At 38.7% G+C, this 24,808-nt stretch overlaps 1 protein-coding gene across 16 annotated transcripts; it reads left to right on the top strand.

Annotated features, from left to right (window-relative positions):
- Nucleotides 1–5,604: 5,604 nt before the first annotated feature.
- On the top strand, nt 5,605–24,514 carry HNRNPA3 (heterogeneous nuclear ribonucleoprotein A3). 16 transcript variants are annotated; one of them, XR_014317792.1, is made up of 14 exons: nt 5,628–5,754; nt 9,254–9,365; nt 9,831–9,854; nt 13,773–13,895; nt 13,987–14,133; nt 14,216–14,426; nt 14,676–14,765; nt 14,827–14,934; nt 15,046–15,126; nt 16,165–16,311; nt 17,554–17,679; nt 17,773–17,844; nt 20,940–21,014; nt 23,187–24,514. XR_014317792.1 is itself a non-coding variant. In XM_082763489.1 (13 exons), exons 2-12 carry the CDS (start codon nt 9,300–9,302, stop codon nt 17,823–17,825), a joined length of 1,176 nt encoding a protein of 391 aa, XP_082619615.1. In that variant the 5' UTR covers nt 5,605–5,754; nt 9,254–9,299; the 3' UTR covers nt 17,826–17,844; nt 17,931–18,770. The 16 variants fall into 16 exon arrangements, 13 of the variants coding, with proteins under 13 accessions (XP_082619615.1, XP_082619620.1, XP_082619616.1 ...); XR_014317793.1 differs by lacking the exon at nt 23,187–24,514 and adding an exon at nt 21,211–23,031; XR_014317794.1 differs by lacking the exon at nt 23,187–24,514 and adding an exon at nt 19,125–20,852 and having other exon boundaries at nt 20,940–23,031.
- Nucleotides 24,515–24,808: the final 294 nt, after the last annotated feature.

Genomic DNA, 24,808 nt, shown 5'->3' with positions numbered 1-24,808 from the left:
GCCATGTGTGTCCCGAAGGCAGAATGTCATCATGTTATATATTGCCATAAACATTTCTACTACTCAGCATTTTCCAACTGTGTTTATTGTACATGACCTACAATATTTGGTAAACAAGTGTGTACAGCTGTTTCTGTGATGAATATTCTAGCATTACAGTGCATTTTTAAAATTTGTACCACAATTTTCCATGGAATACATCAGTTCATACATTTGAGGTCTCTGAATGTACAAATGACTAACTATCAGCTGCAGTTTCCTCACCTCAGGCTATATTCTTTCAGTGGTTTCAATGTATTTTTCTTAATTAAATGATTTAATCAGCCACAATGAGTAGGTTGTTTCTTGACATTCTGTAGAGTTTTATTCTACTTACCCAGCATCTTCACTAAGCTCCTGGTACTGATCAGTACAATCATTTTAAATGTAGCAAGAAAGAATTAAAAGATATGTAGCAGAAACTATAACAATGCTTATGATACTGGTTTAAATTACAACTGCCCATATTTTAGGGGATAATATTTTGTATTTAACAGTATCCATTTGTAACTTAATACAAAATCTCTTTGTTAGGAAAGAAAGAAGATACATAGCTTGTAAAAACATTTATGTAGACTTTAGATATATATATTTATTTTTTAACAGATATGACTTAAAGTTCCAGATGCAAACATTAGAGCTTGTGGTATTACCCCTTGGAATTTAAACTAATTTTGGCAACTTTTGAAATGCATAATCTTATTCACACGTGTTTCTTGCTATCCGTATGCAGAGGACTGTACATATGTTCTTACATTACATTAATCTAATACAAATAAATGTTTCTCAGCAGCAACAGTAAATAATTATGTAAAAAAAATCAATTCTATGTCTTTTCAAATATCTGATTTCCCAGGGAGGTGTAATAGTCAAAATTGGAGTATAACATGTAAACAGATTAAAACATAGCAACCCGTCAAAAAGCATGATCCTAGCATCCTGAGCATAGCTGGGAGAGTAAGCACAAGAAAGGAATCTTTTATGTAGCTGTTATTAAAAAATAAATAAATAAATAAACTGTCTGTGACAGTCCTTGGCCATGTAGTTGTTAGGGTAGCCACAGTGTATACCAGATAAACAGTTAAAATTACGTTTGATATAAATCACAATCTGAAGAATGTGTGCAAATTCAATTTAGGGAAAAATAAATAAATAAACAAAAGAGAGGCTTTCATGTTTAGCAGCCAGAAAAAAATACATTTTGAGCTGCGCAAATCCACTGCCAGATGTAAGGCTAACTATTGGCTGAACACTGACCATGTGTTTGAGCCATGCAGATCCGAAAACCCCTCCCAGAGCCAGATCTGCATTGCAGTCAAGGAAAGAACAAGATTTATTTCCCCTGCCTTACTCTCTTGCACAGCTACATAGGCAAACAGGAAATCCATCTGCAGTTCCTCCCCTTAATAAAACATGCCCAATAATAATTGTTTAGCAGTACAACTACTGCTAAATAGTGTTTTCCAAATCATAGGAACAAAGAATGAACACTAAGGTCAAGTAAAATTATATACCACTTTCAAGAATTTTGATCTCAAGAACAGCGGATATTACCTGCTATGTCCTTCATTCTTCTCCTTCCTCTATAAGATTTTTTCTTTCTGTAAAGAAAGCATGTACTCTTATTAAAATTCTTTCTAGATAGCTTGTATTTCTTACGTTTATGCATGCTGTGATGATTTTATTACATATATTTATATCTCAAACACAACATATTCCTTTTTATTTTAACTGGAGTTTTCAACATGTAGGTGGCTATTACAACAGGATTAAAGCTGTTGAAAAATGATATTTTTTTCCCCTAATACATATGCTTCTTTCTGTTTGATCTAGATTTAAAGAAAATATGTTTGCTAACACAAGAAGTCTAGCATAAACAAAGTATGTTCCTTTTAAGAGAGCCCTAAATTTACTCTAGAGCCTAGAGTAAATCAAGCATCAAGACGATGTTAGACATACATTATTTTAGTGCAAGTAAGCTTCATAAATGTGATCGTTGTCACTTTAACATAACACCCTTACACTTTGTTTAGAGCATAATTGTGCTAGTAACAAAATTCCTAAGATCCAGACCATAAATGTAAACGAAATGTGCACAAAGTTACAGAGCCGGCCATGTTAAAATGGCATCTCAGTGGTCTTTCCTTCCCTGCTAGAAGTTTTATGTTTTGGTTAGTCCTCATTATCATTCCCAATAATAATTCTTATTTAATTTATGTCAGAAGGTTTCTAACAAATAAAATTTTAAGAAAAACTGAGATAAAAAAAATAGACAAAGCAGTTTATGGAATAAAAGAGTCTAAATACATTCAGATTTAATTAGAACCCAAAGAATAGAAAAACAATTGGGCGAAAAATGTTTAGGACTGTATTCATTTCTACAGCAATCCCAAATGCAGGATTATTTTCCGTGGTACATATCTGGCCCACATATAAAATATTCAAAAGAACAAACATTTTATAATAGGATACAACTTGTAGAAAAAAATAATGCCACGTCCCTAAATAAAATCAAAATATACAAAGGGAAAGCAGTTTAGAAGTATTTCTAATTGAGGTTGTTGCTAATCGATCTGTCTCAATTTCTAGATCATAGCTCTAAGGTGTAACTCTTGAGGAATATAAGTCATGCAAAAACGACCTAAGGTCTCTGGCAGATGGAGTCTAATGGATTTAGTTACAAGAGTTCGGTGTTATTTCCCCAATTGTTTGCTTGAGATTATTAAGCCTGTATTAGTCTGGTGGACCATAATGTGTGTTTTTCCTTCAGAAATGATGTCAATAGCCTGTCATGTATGTCATGTAGCCTGTGCTGCATATGAGCACAGGAACTGCCAACCTGTTATCAGAATTTACATGAATATATTATCCTGTCTTTGTTCAGTGAAGCTCAGCAATTTAAATGAAGCGCAGAGGTGAAAACAATTGTTTCTAAATGAAGAAGGTAACAGAAGCTGCAGTTGCTTGCACAGTAGTCACGCATCTACAGTAACACCTATGTTTGAATATACTGTATTTCTAAAACCCAGGAAAAAAAATGCAAAATGCAAAAGAAAAAAAAAAAAAATAGAATAGAATGATAAATGATCTTTTGTCCTGAAAATCACTTGAACATTTTAGTATACAGCACACAGGCCTTCTGAGCAAAATTGCAGTTGTGTCCTTTTCAACATAGGAAATTTACATATATTTAGACCAACTACATTTACAAAACTACCATCACAATACAATAATTTAATTAATAATAAGTCACTTTGTTTCTGCAATCTAAGAGGCTTATGAAAAACATACTTGGTTCACTGAATGGATTCTATTAACATTACTATTCTGGAGACTAGAACTCAAGATCAATTTCATAGTCACATTCATAATCTCTGTGTAACAATAAAAACAAACAAACAAACAAAATAAAACCTTTGGACAATTTCACCAATAATATTTCTTTACACAAAGAATCTTTTCACAATCTAAAACCATGTAAGAGCCAAACAAAAATAAATAATTAAACAAACAATTAAAAGAGCAGGATGAAGACTGAAATTTCAGCCATGAAAAGTTAAAGGCCTTTGTCACATTTTTTGAACCAGGTACAATCTACTGTTCCTATGGCTTACAAAGAGTACATTACAAAGCGTACATTCACAAACACTGCTAGAAAAAAAAAAATCATGTCAATCATCTGCACAGATAACCAACGCTAGGTCTGCTACATAATTTGAAACTATATATAATGATGAAACTACATCAGCCAGAATAGATAGAAGTGTATTAAATGCCACGTTTTCTCTGAAGGAATTGTGTGATCCAAGATATGAAGCAATATTCTTTTGGGTACCAACCAACTTCAAAACACTTTACCAGCATAAAATTGTTTGCCTGAAATCAAAAGTACAATTTTTTATCTAAAACCTCAGACTTGTTTGCGGACAATTTTCATAAGCAACTGTGACTCTGTAAAATAAGCAACTCCTTAATTTATTGGTTTGCCTTTTATGCTAGTGTAGCTAGCACAGTATTATAAAATGATTACATTATATACAGTTGATTACACACGGGGAAGGACAATCATGAACCGAAACTATAGAATTCAAACAGGATCTCCCTATGGCTGTGCAACCAAATCAGACTACAAGACATTCAGCCTCCATGACTGATACGTAAGCGGTAAACAAATAACATCAGACTAATGAAGGTCTTCTTCAAATTGTGAGGCAAGTCGAGTATAAACTAACAAGAATCTTTGCAACTGACAAGTATTTTAAGACACATATTGCCAGCGCTGTTGTCTGTCTCACAGTATTCAAGGCCAAGAGAACAAGGAATGTAAGTGACACATACATGAATAATTTTATTTGAAATAAAAAGTTAAACTGTGCATTACACTTGGGAAGAAGAGATGAGGATGAGAAATTGATGGTTTTACTTGTACCACAAAGATGATCTGGAGGTTGCTAAGATTTCCATGCAATGTTAGTTCGTAAGAAGTCACCCATCTTCCGACAGATTTAATTCTTCAAAAACTTATTTCAACTGAGGTATGCTATAGTAGAAAGAACATTTCTAAACCTATTGTAAATATCTCTACATATTTAAAAAATCTTTTTAGAGAAGTTAAACAGGTTTCAACACTGTTGCATAAGTCAAAATAAAGGTGCTAACTTGAAAACTCCAAGACTGCATTCTCCAATTTTTCTTTGTAGTAAATGCAGGTTAACGACACAGACACATGAAACTGCAGCTAATAGTGAACTTCCAGTGATTTATAACCCTTTCAGTCTAGTGCTTCATATGGGGGTACCCACCTAGGGGCCTTTCCATGAAACCACATCAGTTAGTGTACTGATCTGTGATGCATAAAGATTCTTTTTTTTGTGTTTTTTGCATGTGTGTGTGTGTGTGTTTTACTGGGTTAAGTGCCAAAAGCTGGGTTAGGTCATTGTTCTGAAATAGTTGCTGAAACCGTGAGAGGATAGGCACAAACGAGACCGAAGAGGGTACATTTTTATGTCTTTTTTTTCCTCGTGTCATTTTCCAGATAAGGAAAAAATGCTTATGTTTGTGCTTAACTCTTTACTCTGTTTTATTCTCCATCAAACTGTTGAAGAAAACCCCTTCTTTTCACCTCCGTTAGTTTGTGGTGACAAAACCCACTAAAAGATACCGGCGATGCCCCTGCCCACGGAGCTAGAGATTAGTTGCGGTCCCCGATCCGACATAACCCACGCTAACCCAGCCCCGCTTCCCAAGGGCTCTGCGCAGCCATCTTCCCACAGCACCCCCAGGACAAAAGCGACGCCAGGAGACACAAAGCCTCCCCCGGCGGGCTGGGGGCCCCTCACGGCGTCCCGGAGTCTGGCGGGGAGGCACGCCTGGGGCGCCCCGTCAGCACCGCAACCCCCCTCCTTTTTTTTTTTTTTTTTTTTTTTTAATCTTTTCCTGCCTCCCTCCCTCCCTCGGGGACACCGCCGTGACGCCCCTCCCTCACGGGCGCCTCTCTCCCGAGGCGGGGGAAGGGAGGGGAAGGGGACGGCCGGGGGGAGGCTGTCGGGGCCGCCCTGACGTGAGGGGAAGAGGCGGTGCTCGGGCGGGCGTCGCCAGTAACGGCTGCGCGCCGGCATCTCCACCCCCTCAGCGGGCGGCGGTGAGTGCGCCAGGCCGGCTGCCGGCGTGGGACCGAGGAGAGGGCGGGCAGGCGCTCGGGCGGACGCTGGCACGGTTATATCTTTTCTTATCTCGCCTCTCCTCCCCCATCCCCACCTTCCCTCCGCGGCTGATCCTCGCTCTCTTCTTTCCCCCCCTCGCGCCCTCTCCTCGCGGCCGTTACGGCGGGACCGGGGCTAATGGCGCGGGCGGGGGGAGGGGAGGAGCGGCGGGAAAAAAGAAGCGGCAACGGCCGCGGCGCGCGCTGCTGCCAGCCCTGCACCCCCCCCTTCCCCCGAGTGCATTCAGTCCCTCTCCGCCCTGGTGGCGCGGAGCCCCGAGCCCGCCTTCCCGCCACGTGACCCCCCCCCTTTCGCTCGGCTCCATATTGGCGCTGGCGGGTGCGTGCACAAAATGGAGGTAACTGCAGGCGGGCCGCACAGCCGCAGCCCGCTCTGCAGCAGCAGCGGTGGTGGTGGCGGTGGTGGCGGTGCACCGAGGCTGCAGCACCGCGCCTGGGCGGGAAGGCGGGAGGGGGAGAGCGGGTTGCGGGGGGGCTGCTGCACGCCGCGCTGCAGAGCGGGCTCGCGTAATGGCGGCCGCGCCGCGCTCCTCGCCGCCTCCCTGCGGCGTGGCGCGGGCAGGAAAGGGGGGGGGAGCGGGGGGGGGGAGGCCGCGCTTCCGCCGCGAGGCCCCGCGGGCGCCGAGGCTGCGGCCGCCATTTCGTGCGCAGCTGGAGCGGGGGGGGGGGCGCTGGGTGCCGTGCCCCGCTGCACGTAGCGGCGCTGCCGCCGGCACGCGTGGGGCCCCTCATGGCCGGGAGCGGGGCGAGGCAGCCCGGATGGCTTCCCGCTGCCCTGCTGCCACGCCCGCAGCCGCACCGTGCACGGGGGGCTCGGCGTTGTCCCCGCGGCCCTGGGGGGAAGCACAAAGGAGCGGCCCCGCGCGCAGGCCTCGCCTCAGAGCTTCCCCAGCGGGAACCAGACCAAAATCAAACTCAGGCCGGGGCAATCGTCTGTGCCCTATCCGGGGAGAAATGTCGCAGTCACGTCCCCCTCTTGCTTCCTTTCCATCTCTTTTCAAAACTTTTTTTTTTTTTTTTTTTTTTTTTTTTTTTTAAGCATTTCAAAGTAAGTTGAAATGCTCAAAGTATGGTGAGTAAAAACGGTGCGGTGTTCTTCCTGGGTTTTGTGACCCTTCCTCAGGCCTTGTAGGACTGAGAACAGAGACGTGACCGCTCATACTAGTTTCTGTTCCATTAAAAGTCGAGAAGAAACTGGATCCCTAAGCAAAACAGCTAAAAATAGCTCTGTTTTCCACGTAAGCAATTGTCTTAGTTGCTTCAGGGTTGTTGAACACTGACAAACTGGAGGGAGGATGAATTCAAAGAATTTGAACATGCTTCAGTCAAGTTTGGTAACCCATCACATAAGTTACTAAGCTAATATATTGTTTTTTCTTCCCAGGAAATGTTCCTGTTGGTGTTGGGAATAAACTGCAAATGCACTTAGAGCTGAAAACCTATTATTCTGGCGCTTTAAATCTTACATTTGGCAAGATAAGCTATGTGCACGTTAGGTCCAACTTTGTCTTTTTACAGAAAAGATCAATACATCTCCAGAGTATTCTCTGAATGGACAAGTAAATTTCCATCTTGGGAATGTCAGTTTCCCCTCAACCAGCACTTGTCTCTCTAAGAGACAGAGTAGCATTGTAGTAACTAGGTAGTTCCTGGGAACTTTCTGTCCATTACAGCCAACAAATTCTTCTGATTGCTTTCCTTTCTGTCATTTAAGTTGCAATATACAACTGCTTCAATGCTAGTTAACCTCAATTGATATTTGAATATTTTAAATCAAAGCAAAAAACAATATGTTGTTGATAAAAATCATAAAAATGCTGGTATTTACAGTTGTTTAAGCTTCCTGCAAAACAAAGTAGGAACAAAGCTGCACAGGGCTGTGTACTGCTTTAGCTGATGGTACTCATCAGTAATGAAACAGCTCTTTTTTGTGCGTCATGGCCTTCAGATGCCATCATGGCAGAGACCATGCCTACAAGCTTTATGGTGGCCAGTATGGAGCCCCACTGGGGAAGCAGCAGGTCATGAAATCAGAGAGTGTTTGCATACTTTTCATTACTTAAAAGGGTATCTAGGCCTAGCCCTTCCCCCCCTAATAATTCCAAAAGATTTATTTCACCATACAGCAACATTTATTTTTTTTTAAAAGCCCTTGACTGCTGTGTGATTTGAGGAAGTGAACAGTTCAGGAGGTATTAGGATACTAAGTCCTTCAGCTAAGTCAACCTAAGTTTTATTTGAAGGATTTCAAGAGCAGGTTAATATGGCATAGAGAAGAACTGAAGATAATACAAATACCTTAGCATTAGTTCATAAAACCTTTAAGATTCGTAACACCTTCAATCATGATACTCATGATGTCACAGCTCTTTAATATGTAGGTCTTAATTTGAACCTTAATTTGAATTTAAACATGGAATTATATTATTTAACTTTGAATAAATGAGTCACACTACCTGTCTTTGCCTATGCAATAGAACTTCAAAAACAAAAAATTAAAAACAATACACTTAATCTTGTAAATATCAATTATTTTAATGCAGTACAAATGCAATTTTACAGTATCGTATTATTTAGTTGACTACTTTGACTACTGTAATGATTTTCAAGAAACACCTGAACTAATAGTGAATTGTTTCCAAAGATAGTAATACAACATAATAAGAAATCACGTAACAATGTTTTTAGGAAACTTGATTTAAAAAAAAAAGAAGTGAAAGCAAATATATATATTTTTGTTTGAATGCTTATATATGGATGCATTGACTGAGTTTATCTTGTGAAATACTTCTTAAAACTTCATAAATATTCATTAATAAAAATTGGGCACATAAATAGAGTACAAAGTAGTAATGGAATAAATAATTTGCAAGGAAAGGTAACACAAATGACCAGTGCTACAGATTGATAGGGTTCAAGTGTTAAAATTTCTAGTTAGGCAAGAACAGAATCACTAAAGGTGAAAAGGTGAAATCCTTCCACTGGTGTTAGTAGAAAATATTTTTCAGTACAGAAAACATTTCACATCCTATAATATTCCAGTTTGTAGTCTGCTGGATTACTGGTTTCAGTAGGTTACACATAAACATTTTGCAAATAATGCTTATTAAAATTACCTTTTTTGCAAAAATTTTGGATTTTAAATCTGGAGAAGTAGAATTTGATTTTTTCTTATTATGTACAGATCGTATTCATGATAGTTACATGACAGGCAATATGTGGAATAAGTTGCTCTGCAGATTATAATTTAAGATTGTACCAAGTTATTCCAACACTTTGACCTGGTAGCAGATGTTCTTTTTGTGCAGCAACTCTTGGGCAAAATAGGCTGAGGATTTTTACCCTTCGAAATACTTTTTTTTTTTTTTTTTTTTTTATACTTTCATTGCCCCTTTCCCCTTCTGTAAAGCCACACCTGTGCACTGCAGCCAGAGAAAGGCCCTACTTCATAGGAATTGGGGTAAGTACTGACTTATCCAACCTGTTTTCTAGGTTTCCTAAATCTAAAAGAAAGGCCGAGTTAGAGTACCCTTCCAAAATGGCTGCTATTAAGGAAGAGAGAGAGGTGGAAGACTACAAGAGAAAAGGAAGACGATCCTCACAGGTGAGAGAATTGCTTTTTTTAATGAAAAACAAGTAGCTTTAAGGGGAAGAGATTAATAAAAATAGTAATACTTAACTGTTTCTATCTGATGCATTAATTCAGAATTTTTTTTTCTACCTTCTTCATCCCCATAGTAGCAGAATAACTTTAAAGTGCTGTATAGTAGTTACAATTTTAAGGGGTGGGATGTTAAGTATAGTGGGGAAACTTTGCTTGCATAGTTTTCTGTTATAACTAAATGTGTAAATGTATGTTTGTGACTAAAGGTGTAATTATTTTTCTTTTAAAGAAATAGATGCATCCTCAGAATATTGGCAGGAACTCGATTCTTTCCTATTTTCACAATCTTTTTTTTAGTGGGAATGAAGACAGGTTCTTTTTTAATAAAAAATGGTTGCCTAATAGTCACTGCAAATGAAAGCGAGGCTGTACTAAGTAAAAATAACTGTTTTCTTTTGCTTCTAGCAGAAATACCGTAGACTGAATAAGGTGCGTAGTATAGAGAAGATGGTGGGGCTGTTCTGGGAGGATGGGAGCTAGTTACTGTGGGGCAGGGTGTGGAAGTGGGAGGGGGGAAAAGTCTTGATACCCTTCAGAGTATAAACTCAATTTTAAGATTAGCAAAGAGGGTATTAACTATGCTTGTATGCCTTGTAATTGAGACACTGTCTTATTGTATACTTTGATTTATTTGCTATCTAACGTTACTTTTCCAGGATGCCTGAATATTTTAGCTATTTAAGCCCATCTTTCTCTGGCGATCATACACAGCTGTAGTGCCAGAGCCTTAGAGCTAAGAACAAACCTTTTCTTGAGTTGCATGTATCCAGTAGCTTATGGTTACTTTGTATTGAAGAAATGTGTGTAAAGTTCTCTTGCAAACAAATGTTTCAACCGTTTCGCTGCCCTTGGACTTCGGCTAGAATGTAACTGGGGTTCCTCAGCTGCTGCAAAAGGAGCTTTTGTAGTTTACTGAAGTAGCTTGGCCTGGAATCCACATAAATGCTATTAAGTTTCTAGAGAAAATATTTCACAGAGAAAGTTGATTAACCCCAGTTGTCTGCAAGCTTTTGAGCTCCAGAAGTCAGTCTAGGGTTTAGCTGCACATAAACTTAGCCACAGTGACAGGCGTTTTGGGATTAGCTTGTTCCTAAAGATACAGTGCATGGCAGGACTTCATGTCAAAACAGGGCCTTTAGAGAGAAATGCTGCAACTTCAAAATGCTGATCATGCAAAACCCCTGCCACATGAAGGTGGAGTTTCTTGCAAACTCTGAATAAAGGCAGTGCGTATCTGCAGCAGTATTGTCAAAAAGATCTGATTTTTGCCCAGACTGTGATTTTTATGGGAATCACATGCGAGTGCTAGCTGCCTTTTATTCCTCCTCTTCTAAGAGAGGTACAGGCAGACTAAACCGAGCATTCGGGGTTTTAGGTAGGATATAGAAGCCTGTAGTCTGATTTCGATTGTGAGAAAGGGTGGTGCCGAGAGAACCAGGCGCAGCCCCAAGATGCTGGCCTTGCCGCCAGCTGCCCTGCTGGCCGTAACGTGCCCCCCCCCCACCCCGCCCCATCAGGCCAGGCGGGGGCTGCAGGGCTGCTCCTGCGGCGCCACTGCGGCGCTGGGTCGTGGCCAGGGGCTGCTGGTGTGCGCGATCCCGCTCTGCTGTGGCCCCACCCCTCCAGCTCCATATTGAGTGTGGAGGAGACAAGATCGGATCGCTCACAAAATGGAGGCGGTCTGTGCCGCGCGGGGCTTTGGCTTCAGAAGGAAGTAGCTAGCCACGGCAGGAAGAAAAGCTCCCCGCCTCCGCAGAACCTATTAATACATTTGGGAAAGCATTTAAAATGCTTAAGGGGAGGAACGTAGTCTCCCTATAGCTTGCTGGCTGCAAGCAGGCAGGGAATTACTGACCAGCTTCTCCTCCCTCCCCCCCGGCCCCGGATGGAGCACTGCAAAATGGCGTGCTGGCCCCCAGCCTCGAGTGGGAGGGAGCCTGCTGATCCTGCTGAGGCAGTGTCATAGTTAGGCTAGGGAGAGGAAAAGCCATCGTGCTGTGCAGGGCTTGCTGCACAGGAAAGGCTGTTGCTGTAACTAGTTTGCAGCGGAAGGATTGAGAAACAGCATCCTGTGTGACAGAAGAGCACTCTGAAAGCCCTAGAGATGCTTATCCCCAGCGAAAACAAAATGCTTGAAAAATAACTTGTTCCTAACAAAGTACCACCTTCTATTTGTCTGGAGAATTTCCTATAACATAGATGTGTTCTGAGGATAATCATTTCTGATGGAAGAGAGAAGTTGTAACATTAAGTGTTTTTCTTCTAATATGAGAACTGAAGTTCGTGTGCGTGTAATAAGTGGAAAAGGACTTCTCTTTTCCTTTCAGGAGTGACCTGAAGAGTTCTGGGGTCATTCTTTAAATGGAAATTCAGTCTGACTTGCTAATTGACAACGCCACAGACTTAAGGAGCATTAGAGAGCAATAAAAAGAATTTTTTTCCTAGGTTTCTGGTTTTGGAGAAGTCTAAATACAATAATAATAGTAAAGTCATAATAGATTCCTTTGATTAAGAATAGGAGAGTTTAAAAGAGCCAGCATTCCCAGCTTTAACGTAACCAGCTAAAAAGTAAGTAGTGTAAGTAAATTAAAAAAATTAAGTTAGCAACGGAAAATAATATTTTACTGAACCTAAAACAGTTTCTATATACAGTAAGTGTATTAACCCTTTAAAATTTTAAGTTTACATGTAATACAAAAAGGAGATTTTTTAATAATACTTCTGTAGTTCAAACCACTTAGGAGACCATGGAAAAGAAGTTTTATTTTAGTCATGGTGCCATTGACTATCAGATAATCCTGTAGTAATGCAGTTAGTGCCTTAAATAAAAAATTGTTACTAAAAATGCTGGGGCTAGCTCTTGCTCAGTTTAGAAGGTATAAATAAGAGTGAGGATTTGTCCCAGCCAACTTCTCATAATCTTAGGCATTGTTTCCTGTAGTTCAACCCAGAAGTTACAAACCAATGGATATCTAAAGCAGCATAGAATTCCAAAATGTTCTTTTATTATGTATCACATCACAGTATTTATTGCTCTGTAGGGTGGTTGTGTAGTACTCAAAGGAATATACACTTTCCTGACCAACACTAGCACTACCACCACATTTATTTAAACTTCTAGAAGCTAAAGCATTTCACCTGCAGGCTTGAAGCAAGGCATCTATATGTAGAAGTCTGCAGCTGGTTTTATGTAGCTCAGCTCTAAGGTTTGTGCTTCTTAACACAGCACAGCAGAAACAGTGAAGCCCATTGTTCATTCCTGCAGCAGAATTGAAGTCATATGTGACGTAGCTGGCCAGCACTTTGTTGCAGGATGTCTTACACTCGCAAAAGTACCAGATTGTAAAATAAGATCCTAATATGGTTGCTTGTTAGAAGAAGACTCCCCTCTCTTGGGGATGGGAGAAAGTTGTAAAATGATTTTTGGAAAGGTCCTTTTAAATGCACACTGAATAAAATATGTAACAGAGCAGAAACACTAATGCATTTTTAAGCCCACTTTATTTGTTCTGTAAAGATACCTTTTTGATATTGTGAAGAGCTTCAATTAAACTGAAGTTTTAAGTTTGCTCGTTAAGTTACAAGTCTTATTCTAGTAGTTATCCCTATTCCTGGTCATTGATTAATCATCATTCAAGATATTTTTTCTGTAAGACGTAAATCCTTGTTAATTCAGATGTAAGAGGTATTGTCCACAACACTGAAAACCAGATTGGTACTTCCACTTTATTGATTATGTGTGCTTAACTTACAAATTTATCCAAGTACAAATTTGCATTATTAAATAATTTGGAATTTATACATTTTCTTTAAAATGCATAAAAATAAACTTTTAAAATAGTTTTAAATCAGATAGTCCAAAAGACTTAAGTGCTTGATTTGGTCAGTAACCTTTTTTTGCTATTTGCATACTATGCGCCTAATTTTTTGATTGTTCCTTATGATTGTGCTTCATTAAGTGTTAGAACGTCCTTTTATCTAGGAGTGCTTCATTGCTAATCCCTACAGAGCAATATGCAACTCGAACATAAAATGAGCATAAAACAAATGCACTTCTTGGAGAGGAGGAAAGTAAGCAACCAAACTATTTAGTAGATTGAAATCTCTTTACTGTTGTTTGCATTTGAGCATTCTTAAGTTGTTAGTTAGTTACTGTTTAATTAAAATCACACCTCATTAGTTGTTAAGCTTATTATGCTGCTGTCTACAACCATTAGAAGACATTGTTTTTATGTAAATGTGTTCCACCTATTTGTAGTTATGTGCACAGATAAGCTTTAGTAAATCTGTGAAATGTTAATTCTGTGGTTTGTATTCAAAATATGTATTTGATTTTTGATTTTGTAGGGCCATGAGCCTAAGGAGCCAGAGCAGTTGAGAAAGCTGTTCATTGGAGGTCTGAGCTTTGAAACAACAGATGATAGCTTGAGAGAACACTTTGAAAAATGGGGCACGCTCACGGACTGTGTGGTAAAGTGTCCAAAATTAGTTTGTGCTTTTGAAAGGATATGGGTACTTAATCGAGTACAGAAATGCAGAGTGCCCCGTGTACTTTTTTTAGGTGATGAGAGACCCACAAACAAAACGTTCCAGAGGCTTTGGCTTTGTGACTTACTCCTGTGTGGAAGAGGTGGATGCTGCCATGAGTGCTCGACCACATAAGGTTGATGGACGCGTGGTTGAACCAAAGAGAGCAGTTTCAAGGGAGGTAAGTTAGGGTTTTAGTTAAGCTTATTTCTTAATTTCTACCTAGTTATTTAAAATGCTGAATGTAATTTTTGGTGTTGCAGGATTCTGTAAAGCCTGGAGCGCATCTCACAGTAAAGAAAATATTTGTTGGTGGAATTAAAGAAGATACAGAAGAATATAACTTAAGGGAGTACTTTGAAAAATATGGGAAGATTGAAACCATAGAAGTCATGGAAGACAGGCAAAGTGGAAAGAAAAGAGGCTTCGCTTTTGTAACTTTCGATGATCATGATACAGTTGATAAAATTGTTGGTATGTAATTCTTTAAAGAGAAATGACTTGTAGGATAAAAGTGTAACTTGAGCTTTCAGAAAAGTAGTGCAAGCAATATAAGATGTTGGCATGATGAGCTATTTGACTGTTATGAGCAATGGGTTGCCTTTAATATTCCTTTGAAAACTGGGGTCATGCCTTACAGTAGCTTTCTATGAGAGTTGTACAGCATATTGCTTTCAATTATTTGAATTTCTAATGCTGTCCTTTTTCTCAATTTTTCTCTAGTTCAGAAATACCATACTATAAATGGACATAACTGTGAAGTGAAAAAAGCACTCTCAAAACAAGAGATGCAGACTGCTAGCTCTCAGAGAGGTAAGTTTAGAGTTAGGCAGGGTTATGTTACATAACTGGTTTTCATTTAATGTAATTTAAGCAAAATATTTTGTAGGTCGTGGGGGTGGCTCAGGCAATTTCATGGGTCGTGGAAATTTTGGAGGCGGTGGAGGAAACTTTGGCCGAGGAGGAAACTTTGGTGGAAGAGGTAAATGACTAGAATGTTTCTGTAGAACATAACTTTCACATTTGCCGAGTCTTTTTTCTTGAACACGTGCTAAGTGTTTAAGCCAACAATCTCATCTGTTTTGTGTTCCAGGCGGCTATGGGGGTGGTGGTGGCGGTGGTGGGAGCAGAGGAAGCTTTGGGGGTGGTGACGGATACAATGGATTTGGTGATGGTAAGTGTATTGCTCCTTCTTCTGCTTCATGCCAGCATATCCAACTCTGAAGTCTTACCTCCACCTTGGACACCAACTCTACTTTAGTGATAATATACGTTGTAATGCTGTGAAGAGTTGAGATTTTTGTTTTCCCTACAAAATCATGGGTGAAAAAATACTCCCCTATATTTACCCTTTGACTTCATGTCGTGAGGTCATGTAGCAATTGTTTGTCATTGAGAAAATTGAAGATACTGGTGTCAGCTGAGATTACTAAAACTAAACAAAGCAGTGACCACCTGGCATACTAGAAGTCTTTTCAGTCAACTCTAAGACTTGTTCATTACTATCTTTTCATGATCGAGTTGGTGTGAGTATTCAAAATCCACCTGAAAAGAAGTGTGGAAGCTGCCAAACAGCTGTGATAGCAGCATTTTTGTGTGTTTGTGTGGGGAAATAAGGGAAGCAGCGAGTAGTTGTTTGTCCGGATTCTGTAAGGAGATACACATAATGATCCTGAGTTCTTTGGGACTGTTTCCCAGTTCGCAAGTACTCCATTGATATATCTGAGAAAAAGTCAATATCTGGAATATTAAGTCTTTGGGGTACTCTTGGTGGCTTGGGAAAAAAAGCGTCTGGTAGCTTAGACACAAGTGTAAATAGAATTGTATGTCTGGATAAAAAATATAAACCAGAATTATTTTGAGAGCTTTGTCTACTGAGTAATTTTAGTTCAGAGGATTAAAGAGGATGGTTCACGGTAGTGACAGCCACTTGTGCAAAGAGGCGGCTGTTACATGTTGTATATCTATGTACTGTGCATGAGCTAGGAAACTTCAAGTATTATGCTTCGAGAGTAGACATAAGCTAATGCTTTTTTGTTTGTTTGGATTAAACAGTTTAGGTAAATAGTGCAAACACAATGGATACACAGTAGGGGAAACACTGGGACATTTTTGTGTGCTTGTGTTTTTGTTATGTTTGTGTGTTAATGGGCTTTTTTTAACCAGTATTTAGCTTTGATGTGCTTAGTTTGACCTTTTTTTATATTCAAAGGTGGCAACTATGGAGGTGGTCCTGGGTATGGCAGCAGAGGAGGTTATGGTGGTGGTGGAGGACCAGGATATGGAAACCCAGGTGGTGGATATGGAGGTGGAGGAGGAGGATATGATGGCTACAACGAAGGAGGAAATTTTGGAGGTGGTAAGATGACAGCTGTAATTAGCCAAAACTTTTTTAGTCAGGTTTGAGTAGTACAGTGGCTGAAGTATGGTGCTACATAAGATGAGTTGTACAATGAGGTGCTAATGTAGATTAGTGTGTTAAACAAGGAAAATTCTCGTCCATCTGGGTCAGCTTTGCTTAAACTACAGAATATTACTTTGCCTGTAACTTATTTTTCTAAAAGCAGCTGCTGTAAACCTGTGTGTGGAAGTAGAGTAGAAGAATTTAAATTTTGACCACTTGAAATATGGTGGTGTTGTTGGGTATCTGTTCACACCGTGTAGGTCATGTCCTTCATGAGGATTAGATGTCTAAAGTTACACTTTTTATTGTTTGATTGTGAAACAAGGTACTCTGGTTAATTTTTTTCGTAAGAGTGGTTCTTTTGCCAGTTACACATTCTAATTGGAGTGACTGGATGCCATTTCATTACAGTACTCTTTTACAGTGTTAATGAGTGTAAACCCTCAATGAGTAGATACTATCAAGGAAGACATTAAACAAAATCAAAAGAAATATAGCTATGTGCTGCGAAACGATCAGTTTAGACATGTTCCTGTTTTGTGTTATCAGTGTTAATTTCCTTACAGGAGTTTCTGAATGCTAAGGTTATTTTTTTAGACCTGTTGTAACTTCTTTAGAGACCTTTAATGGCAGATGTTTCCGATTAGAATGTACCACAAATACTAAAACATACAAGATTCTTACTGCTTCTTCCCCAAGAATTCTAGAAGAGAACTTCCATGGACCTAGTGGAAGTTCGGGCAGTTTAGCTGCAAAATCTGCTGCATATTTTATTAATACTCTTTGATGTAGTGGGTATGCAGCGCATATACAGCTCTGTCTCAATTTACAGCAAATAAATTGAATGTTTGGCTTGTAGTTTACATGGTTACCTGCAAAGCACTGAGCAATGTGGAAGAATGGCAGTGAAACTACTGTGCTTTCCTGAGTTTGGAGGCATTAAATTTGTCCTCTTGGGGTAACTTCAAACTGCTGGTCAAACCTGTATGAACTTTCTAATATAGCCTGCTACTTCTCATTTTCAGTGAAATACCAGTTTCTAATCCTAAAAATGCTAAGGGTTTTGTGTAACTTGCACATTGTGAGTAGAGCTAGCATCCACAGTTCTATTTTAAAATGATGTAAAATACTGATAATTACACTGAAATTTCATAATCTTACAGACTTACTAAATTCACACACTTGCTTTTGTTTTAGGTAATTATGGTGGCAGTGGAAACTACAATGATTTTGGCAATTACAGTGGACAGCAGCAGTCTAACTATGGTCCCATGAAAGGTGGTGGCAGCTTTGGTGGTAGAAGTTCAGGCAGTCCCTATGGTGGTAAATAAAATTCTGTACAGAAAATACTTCTTTTGTTTAATACTACTTGTTATTAATCTTTAAGTTTCAATATGTACCCTGTTTTCTTTGTAGGTGGTTATGGATCTGGAAGTGGAAGTGGGGGCTATGGTGGTAGAAGATTCTAAAAATGCTACCAGAAAAAGGGTAGGTGTAATTCATATTTATGATGATGATGAATAATGTACAACTGTTCACTGAGAGTAATAATTTTCTTATCCTGTATTCAACAGGCTACAGTTCTTAGCAGGAGAGAGAGCGAGGAGTTGTCAGGAAAGCTGCAGGTTACTTTGAGACAGTCGTCCCAAATGCATTAGAGGAACTGTAAAATCTGCCACAGAAGGAACGATGATCCATAGTCAGAAAAGTTACTGCAGCTTAAACAGGAAACCCTTCTTGTTCAGGACTGTCATAGCCACAGTTTGCAAAAAGTGCAGCTATTGATTAATGCAATGTAGTGTCAATTAGATGTACATTCCTGAGGTCTTTATCTGTTGTAGCTTTGTCTTTCTTTTTTCTTTTTATTTTCCCATTACATCAGGTATATTGCCCTGTAAATTGTGGTAGTGGTACCAGGAATAAAAAAATTAAGGAATTTTTAACTTTTCAATATTTGTGTAGTTCAGTTTTTCCACATTTAGTACAGAGAACTCTATAACAGAAATAAAATGTAGTTTAGGGTGTTTCCTTGTTAGTTAATAGAGAGGATTAATGCATTTCTCAATTACTATTTTGTATTAATTTAAAGTTAACAATAGAAACACCTATTGATTTGCAGTCTTAAAGGGGTCTAGTCTCAGTGTATATATGTAACTGTCATTGATATGAGTTACATAGGCATACAGAGGGAAAACATCTGTATGTTGCATTATAGTTTGTTTAGATGTATAACTAGGATTGAGTTACTCAAATTAGTGTTTGTGAATTATAGAACTAAGCTTTACCTTCAAATGAAAATTTCAAATTACTTTTTGGTTTGTGCATATTTTTTTAATTTGTAGTTCTGTATTAGTACTAGCGCTTCAAGAAAATAAGGCATGATAAATATTTTAACAAGACCAACTTTAGTCACATTCAAGCTGTCTCCCGTCTCCTTTGAGATGTGTAAGGGATAACTGCAGTTGCTCAAGTTCTGGGTGAAGAGAAAAAGAACCTTGCTTTTTACCTTTTTATTTATTGTAATTCCCGAGAAGTTAAGGTGGGGTGGGAATCAAGTGCCTGTTTCCTTGGGATATACAATGACTCTGTTTCAATAAAACGATATTTTGGGGAGGGTGGCTTGGAATTTTCATCCCCTTCCTTTCTCCCCATTTCCCTCTCCCTCACACCAGATTGTACTGTTTCAATTAAACAAGGCGTCATAGTGAGAGTAATAGGTATGTTCCTAAATAACTTAATGGCTATATACTTTCTTGCATGCACCCTAGGCAATTTTCTGGACACATTCTTCTGACTGGGAGCCAAGGGTAGCACAGGTGTAATCACTGACAGTCCCAGGTAATGCGTTCCAAAAGCCCATTTTCAATGGGCTCTCTAAGTAGCATAGTCCTCAAGCTTTTTCCCTTATGAATATCTAAGCTCAGGTAAGAGCCTGAAGATGAAACAAAACATGATCTAGTTGTATTTTACTGACCAGAAACACTTCCCACAACATAGAATGGTACAGTCTTAAGTTTCCATAGACAGAATGATAGTGTTTTACAATTTGATTTGATGCACTGGAGTAGCAAATCTTATCAGCACATATGGCTAGAAATTGTACTTGATTCTCACTTCTGACCTCCAAATTAAGGCACTACAGTCCGTGCTTTTGTCAGCTGATGTGACTTCTCTCAACTATTGCCAGGACAGTGCTTTCTGACAATTCAGAATCAGAAGAGTAGGGACACAGTCAATAGAAGAAATACTCAGACACTTGACAATATGTGATTGATATTGGAATTACTCACACCTGTTTCACTTCTGGGTCAATGTGCAGTATAAGGTAAATGCAATTCCAGTGTAGGAATGAATCTGCAAAGATGTATGAAATGACTCAAGGCATAATCAGTCATATTAATTATTAATTATAATTTTAAGAAGTATTAGAAAAATGAGTGTGTTGTTTGAAAAAATTAAACAATGTTATTTAAACAATGTTATTGGAGTGTATTTAGACTGCAGTACACTAAAACAAGGAACCGCTGTCAAGATGGTAGCCTCCAAACTGGATTTCAAAGTCTGCTTATTCTTTTCTGTGGAGTTTTAAACTATAACTTAAAGCAAGAATTGCTGATTCAGTGAACACTTCTGTTGTTGTACATAATTTGGGATTGGGGGGGGGTGGGGGTGGGGGTGGGGAGGTTGTATGTCAATAAAGGCATTTTTTTAAATGACCCCTTTGGAGTTTGAAAACACATTCAAAACCAAAACACATCTCACTAGGGAGTGAGACACCTAACTACTGACCTGCTCTGTATACTACTACACTTAGAAGATTGTGTAGACTTGTAACTGGGGCCTGCATCTGATTGCAGGGACAACTGGAGGTTGGGTTTGATGTCCCTTCTGAAAATTGATCTGGTATTTCTAAAATTTTTTAGAATGTATTGACAGTGTTCTTTTTAACAGGGCCTCTTGTAGCTGTACTGTGACAACAATGTTAACTTTGAAAAATAGTGTCATAATAAACTTTATGAACAAGATCTGTATGCAACCTTTTAAGAGATGGAGTGTGTAAGTGACCGCTTTGTAGGTGGGTTGGGGTAGCTTAGCTGTTGTTTGTGATGTGGAAAAAGTGTAAGCTGTGAGGACAGTGATTAACCAGTTTTAAAGAACCTAGGATGTACTTCTTTGATCCATACTTTGCTAAGGAGACTCGTAAGACAGGACTTCAGCAGCCTATTGAGTATGGAGAAGTCAGCATAATTAAAGAATGACAAGGCAGCAGGAGCAACAGCTTCAACTTCCAGAAAAGTGAAGGCATAAGATACTGTGCTGATAGTGAGCAGCTTTCCAAAGGCTAGTTAAATCCGCTTATCACAGCTGAAATGTCGAGAAGAAAGTCTAGGAAGAGTTCTTCACCTTTTGGAACCTCCTTGAGTGATAGCTACTTGAGTTGACTCAAAATCAATAGGTCTAGCATTTAGACCTGAAAGGAAGGGCAATGAGAATAGGTAAGGTTTGCCTTTAAATTTTTCATGAATTAAAAATAGTACTGGGAGGTTTTTTAACAAGGTAAGAGTAATTTCTTTAATTTTCAGGTTGAATGAGAAGCTGCTGCTTGACAAAATGGGGAATGTCTTGCACATCCTCTTCAATTGAAGGTTTCTGACTGGGTAAGATTTGTAGTGCATAGTAAAACACATTTAATGCTCATTTCCTTAGGCTTTCCTTTACCAGCCTTTTGATAGTAGGGAAAGCCTTAAGTATAAAGGAAGAAGTATTCCCGTGTATGTCGTACAGTGTTTCTTGTTCTGGATTAGGGGTGTCTGCTGACATAACTGCTGTTCAAGAATCTTCCTTTCCTGGCAGGTACAAATTGCTGTGTGTCAGAGATCAACAAAAAGGAACGATAAATGTTTTGAAATACATTCTCTTAGTCACCATGAAGAGTGTGCAGTCTGCTTTTGAAAAAAAAAAATGTAACAGAAACGGAAGCCTTACCCACTGTGACATGAAAAGGTTATGACACTCTTAAGCAGCTCATCACAATTCACAGATTGTATTGATTCTGCAGTAATTCCATAAACACGTTTTGCATTTATTAAAACAGGTTTCCCTCTTGATAAATGAATTTTAGCTTGCCAAATGAGTTTGTATTCAAATGTAAATATCTAGTTCCTGTTCAGATTTTTGATGCTTTCAGGGTAGTTTAGTGGAGGCTAATACTGACAAGTGATACCCAGCTGAAAGCACAAGTGTATATGGATGAATGGCAATAAAATAAATTTTCATGGAATCTGTTTTATATGCATATGGGTTCTTAACTCTTGGAATGTGTATTTGCTGTTCCTTCTGTATCATAGACTATTACAGGTATGGGGTATTTTCATTCCTTTTGGGATAGTAGTTACCTATTTTAAATTATCAGCATATATTCACATCTGTGCATTATTCCTGCAAAAATCTGCTTCCATTTTAGTGTTGGTTATGCTTAAGTTACTCAGAAAAAGGCAAATTGAATACATGCATTTCAGTTTAACTTAGGCCTTAGGAAAATTTGCAGACTGATTCCACTAGTGAAACTTGTTACTTCTGACTGTCTTTGAGTATCTAGAAAGCAAACTTCACATTGTAACATGTACAATCAGAAGTTAACTTGAAGTATTTTACAATGGTAATGTGCAATTTTCATATAATTAGGAGCTACTTACTAAACGGAAATCTCACAGTGAGACACCCAACTTAAATAAAAATGTTGGCAAGTATTTTTACTTAGCCAAAGTTGAGCTAAAATTCAAACCTGCTGCAGTGAGGTCCCAGTCTCTCCTTTGTGTAGTATACTAGGTAACTTGTTGCTTAGATTACTAGCTTGCTTCCTCACCCAGAGGTGAAATACTTCTCCTTGGCTATGCAGAGGTGCTCTTGTGAACTCATCTAGTCATGTACAGGTAAAAATATGTAACAGGGAAAGGCATCTATGTGGCTAATGCTTACTCAGTTACAGGCAAATGCTTTTTGTACTGCAGGGAAGGAGGAATGTTACTTTTTTTTTTTTCTTAAAGCAAAATTTTCTGGTTTGTATCCCATTATGAGGCCTGTGTGTAAATTTCCTTTACATACTGTGCTCTTGAGGGTTCTTTTTGCACTAAGTGTGTAACTAGATACTCACTTCCAGAGTTACTTTCACGGTAGGCTTTACAACTCTTACTGATTTATTTGCTTCATTTCAATTATATCACTTTTTTCTCTCAGAAATAAACCTTGTCAAAGATGAATACTTAAGCATTAATTCTTAATACTGAGGAATATTTGGTCAAGTATATCTTTGTCCAAGAGGTACTTCCAAGAGTTAAGAATATTATTTAATGACTAGGTTTTTCTGTAGTAGTTGCTACTGAAAATAGCAGCTGTAAATGGAGATGCAAATAAAATTACAAAGCATTGGTCCTCAGACTAGAGTTCTACATGACCCTATTTAATACTTAGAGCTACTAGGCTGATGCAGATTTGATAAACCTTTTGTTATTAGATAACAAATTAATCATAGTATCTTAACTTGGATATCCTTCGAATATTTTAAGGTGTGGGAAGGGGAATGCTCCTGGTCTTTCAAGTATCGCTTGTGTGATATACTGACTTGCTGCTGTCTTTGGTTCCTGTATTAACTTTTTTTTAACATTAACTTTTATTCATATACTGTCTATACTGCAATGGAATATTCACTTACATATCAATCTGTGATCTCTGACAAATGTGTGTATCTTGTGTGGAGCATGAAAGATCTTGAGTATCACTAAAATTCAGATATCTGATGGATGATTCTTTTTCTGCTGTGGGTACTACAGGTTGACATCTCTATCTAAGATTAGCTTTTTCCTCAACTAAAGTAATCCAAGTATCTCCGTAGAAGACAAATGACCTTCATGTAGAAGATAATATCGCAAGATTGGAAACAGAATAACATTTTAATAACTGGCAAAGACTTGAAGAGCAATGGTGCTAGTATGGTGAAATCTTACAACTTGTGGTTAAACAAGTTTAAAAATATGGAATTTAAAAATTTCAATATAGTCCATAATGGATTGGAATTTGTTTAAAACTATTTCACTTTTGTATCAAAATAAAGTGTACATTGTCAAATGACTTAAAATCTAAAATGTGTTGCCATCACCTTTTTTTGTTTAGTGCTGTGAAGAGCACAAACTGATCTTAAATTGCAACACAGTGGCAGGATCATCTTTCCAACTGGGAACTGCAAGTCAGAAGTTAACCTTGATTCAACCCAGCTCCTGAACTTTAGTTCTAGCAGCTTCACAACTGAATGGTTTAATAAAGAAATAAATGGTTTGCACATGTCAGTGTATGAGGGCAGCACTGGGGTGCATTACAACTTACAGGACTTGGCAATGTCACTGGTCTTTCCCAGGTTTGGGAACACATTGTACATTAGTTGTAGTAATAAAATGAAGGCTACAGTTCACCAGCTGATACTGTCATGTATACCAAAATGATTAATGTGGAATACTTCTTTAATGATGTTGGATGTTTGGATGCAAGTACAACCAACTTTGTGTTCATATGAAAAGTACTGCTTTCAACTGCATGCATGTTGTTGCAGTCTTGAGTTAAGACTGATTCTTTACCAGGTGGAATTCAAACAAGTCTTCTGCATTAGCAGCAGTTTGGGGATATATATATATATATATATATATGTATATATTTATTGCTCTTTTCATGTTGGTAATGGAGTAAGTATCCCTACATTATTTTATAAACGTGTGGAGTACAAATACAGCAGCCTCCGCAAAGGCTGCAAGTGTGTTTGCCATAGGCTTCTGTGTTAGTGCTAAAATAAATACCAAATTAAAACTGGGGGCAGGGTTTTACCAAGGGCTGGTTTATACCTAATTTGTGAATTTATATGGTATGTAGAGAAAACATTTTCTCTACAAGATGAAGATATAGCTTAGTTAATGGCTGTGTGTGTGGAATATTTTCCTTTTTAGGCTGTCAAATGTAGCTGTGTGTTAGAGCTGCTGTGTATCACTATTGAAAGATGGTTCAGGGCCATAGCTCAGCGTGCTTTTTCCTCAATGCTTATGCTCTAACACGTTAAGAATGACAAATTTTAGATTGTCTTGCTTTAAATGGCACTGGAATCTCACATTCCTCTAGTGTTTCAGACAGGCTTGGTAACTGCTAGCAGTCTCTTCCTGCTTTCCTAGGCAGTGTTGAGTGCAAAGCAAACACAGACGCACTTGAACAACAGGAGCAAGAAAAACACCCCTCACTGCTGCAGTATCTTTGATTTAATCTGGTGACTGGCTGTGCTATCTGGAGCAAATAAAGCTGCTTCATCTATCAAATCTAAATGCTGTTTTGTTTTCAACCATTGGTAGTTAACCATGTGCTCCAAAAAAGAGTAGTCTTGTGTTTGGAGTATGTCAAGGACTGTGCAGTGGGATGG

Source organism: Aythya marila (genome assembly GCF_965140915.1).
Source record: "Aythya marila genome assembly, chromosome: 6".
Classification (NCBI taxonomy): Eukaryota; Metazoa; Chordata; class Aves; order Anseriformes; family Anatidae; genus Aythya; species Aythya marila.
This window is presented reverse-complemented; position numbering and strand designations above follow the sequence as displayed.

What these genes read in the sequence shown, in the direction of transcription:
- HNRNPA3 (XM_082763490.1), top strand. Translation starts at nt 9,300, where the DNA reads ATGGCTGCTATTAAGGAAGAGAGAGAGGTGGAAGACTACAAGAGAAAA. An exon ending in AGGAAACTTTGGTGGAAGAG is followed by an intron (nt 14,935 to 15,045) that starts GTAAATGACTAG and finishes TTTGTGTTCCAG; the next exon opens with GCGGCTATGGGGGTGGTGGT. An exon ending in ATACAATGGATTTGGTGATG is followed by an intron (nt 15,127 to 16,164) that starts GTAAGTGTATTG and finishes TTATATTCAAAG; the next exon opens with GTGGCAACTATGGAGGTGGT.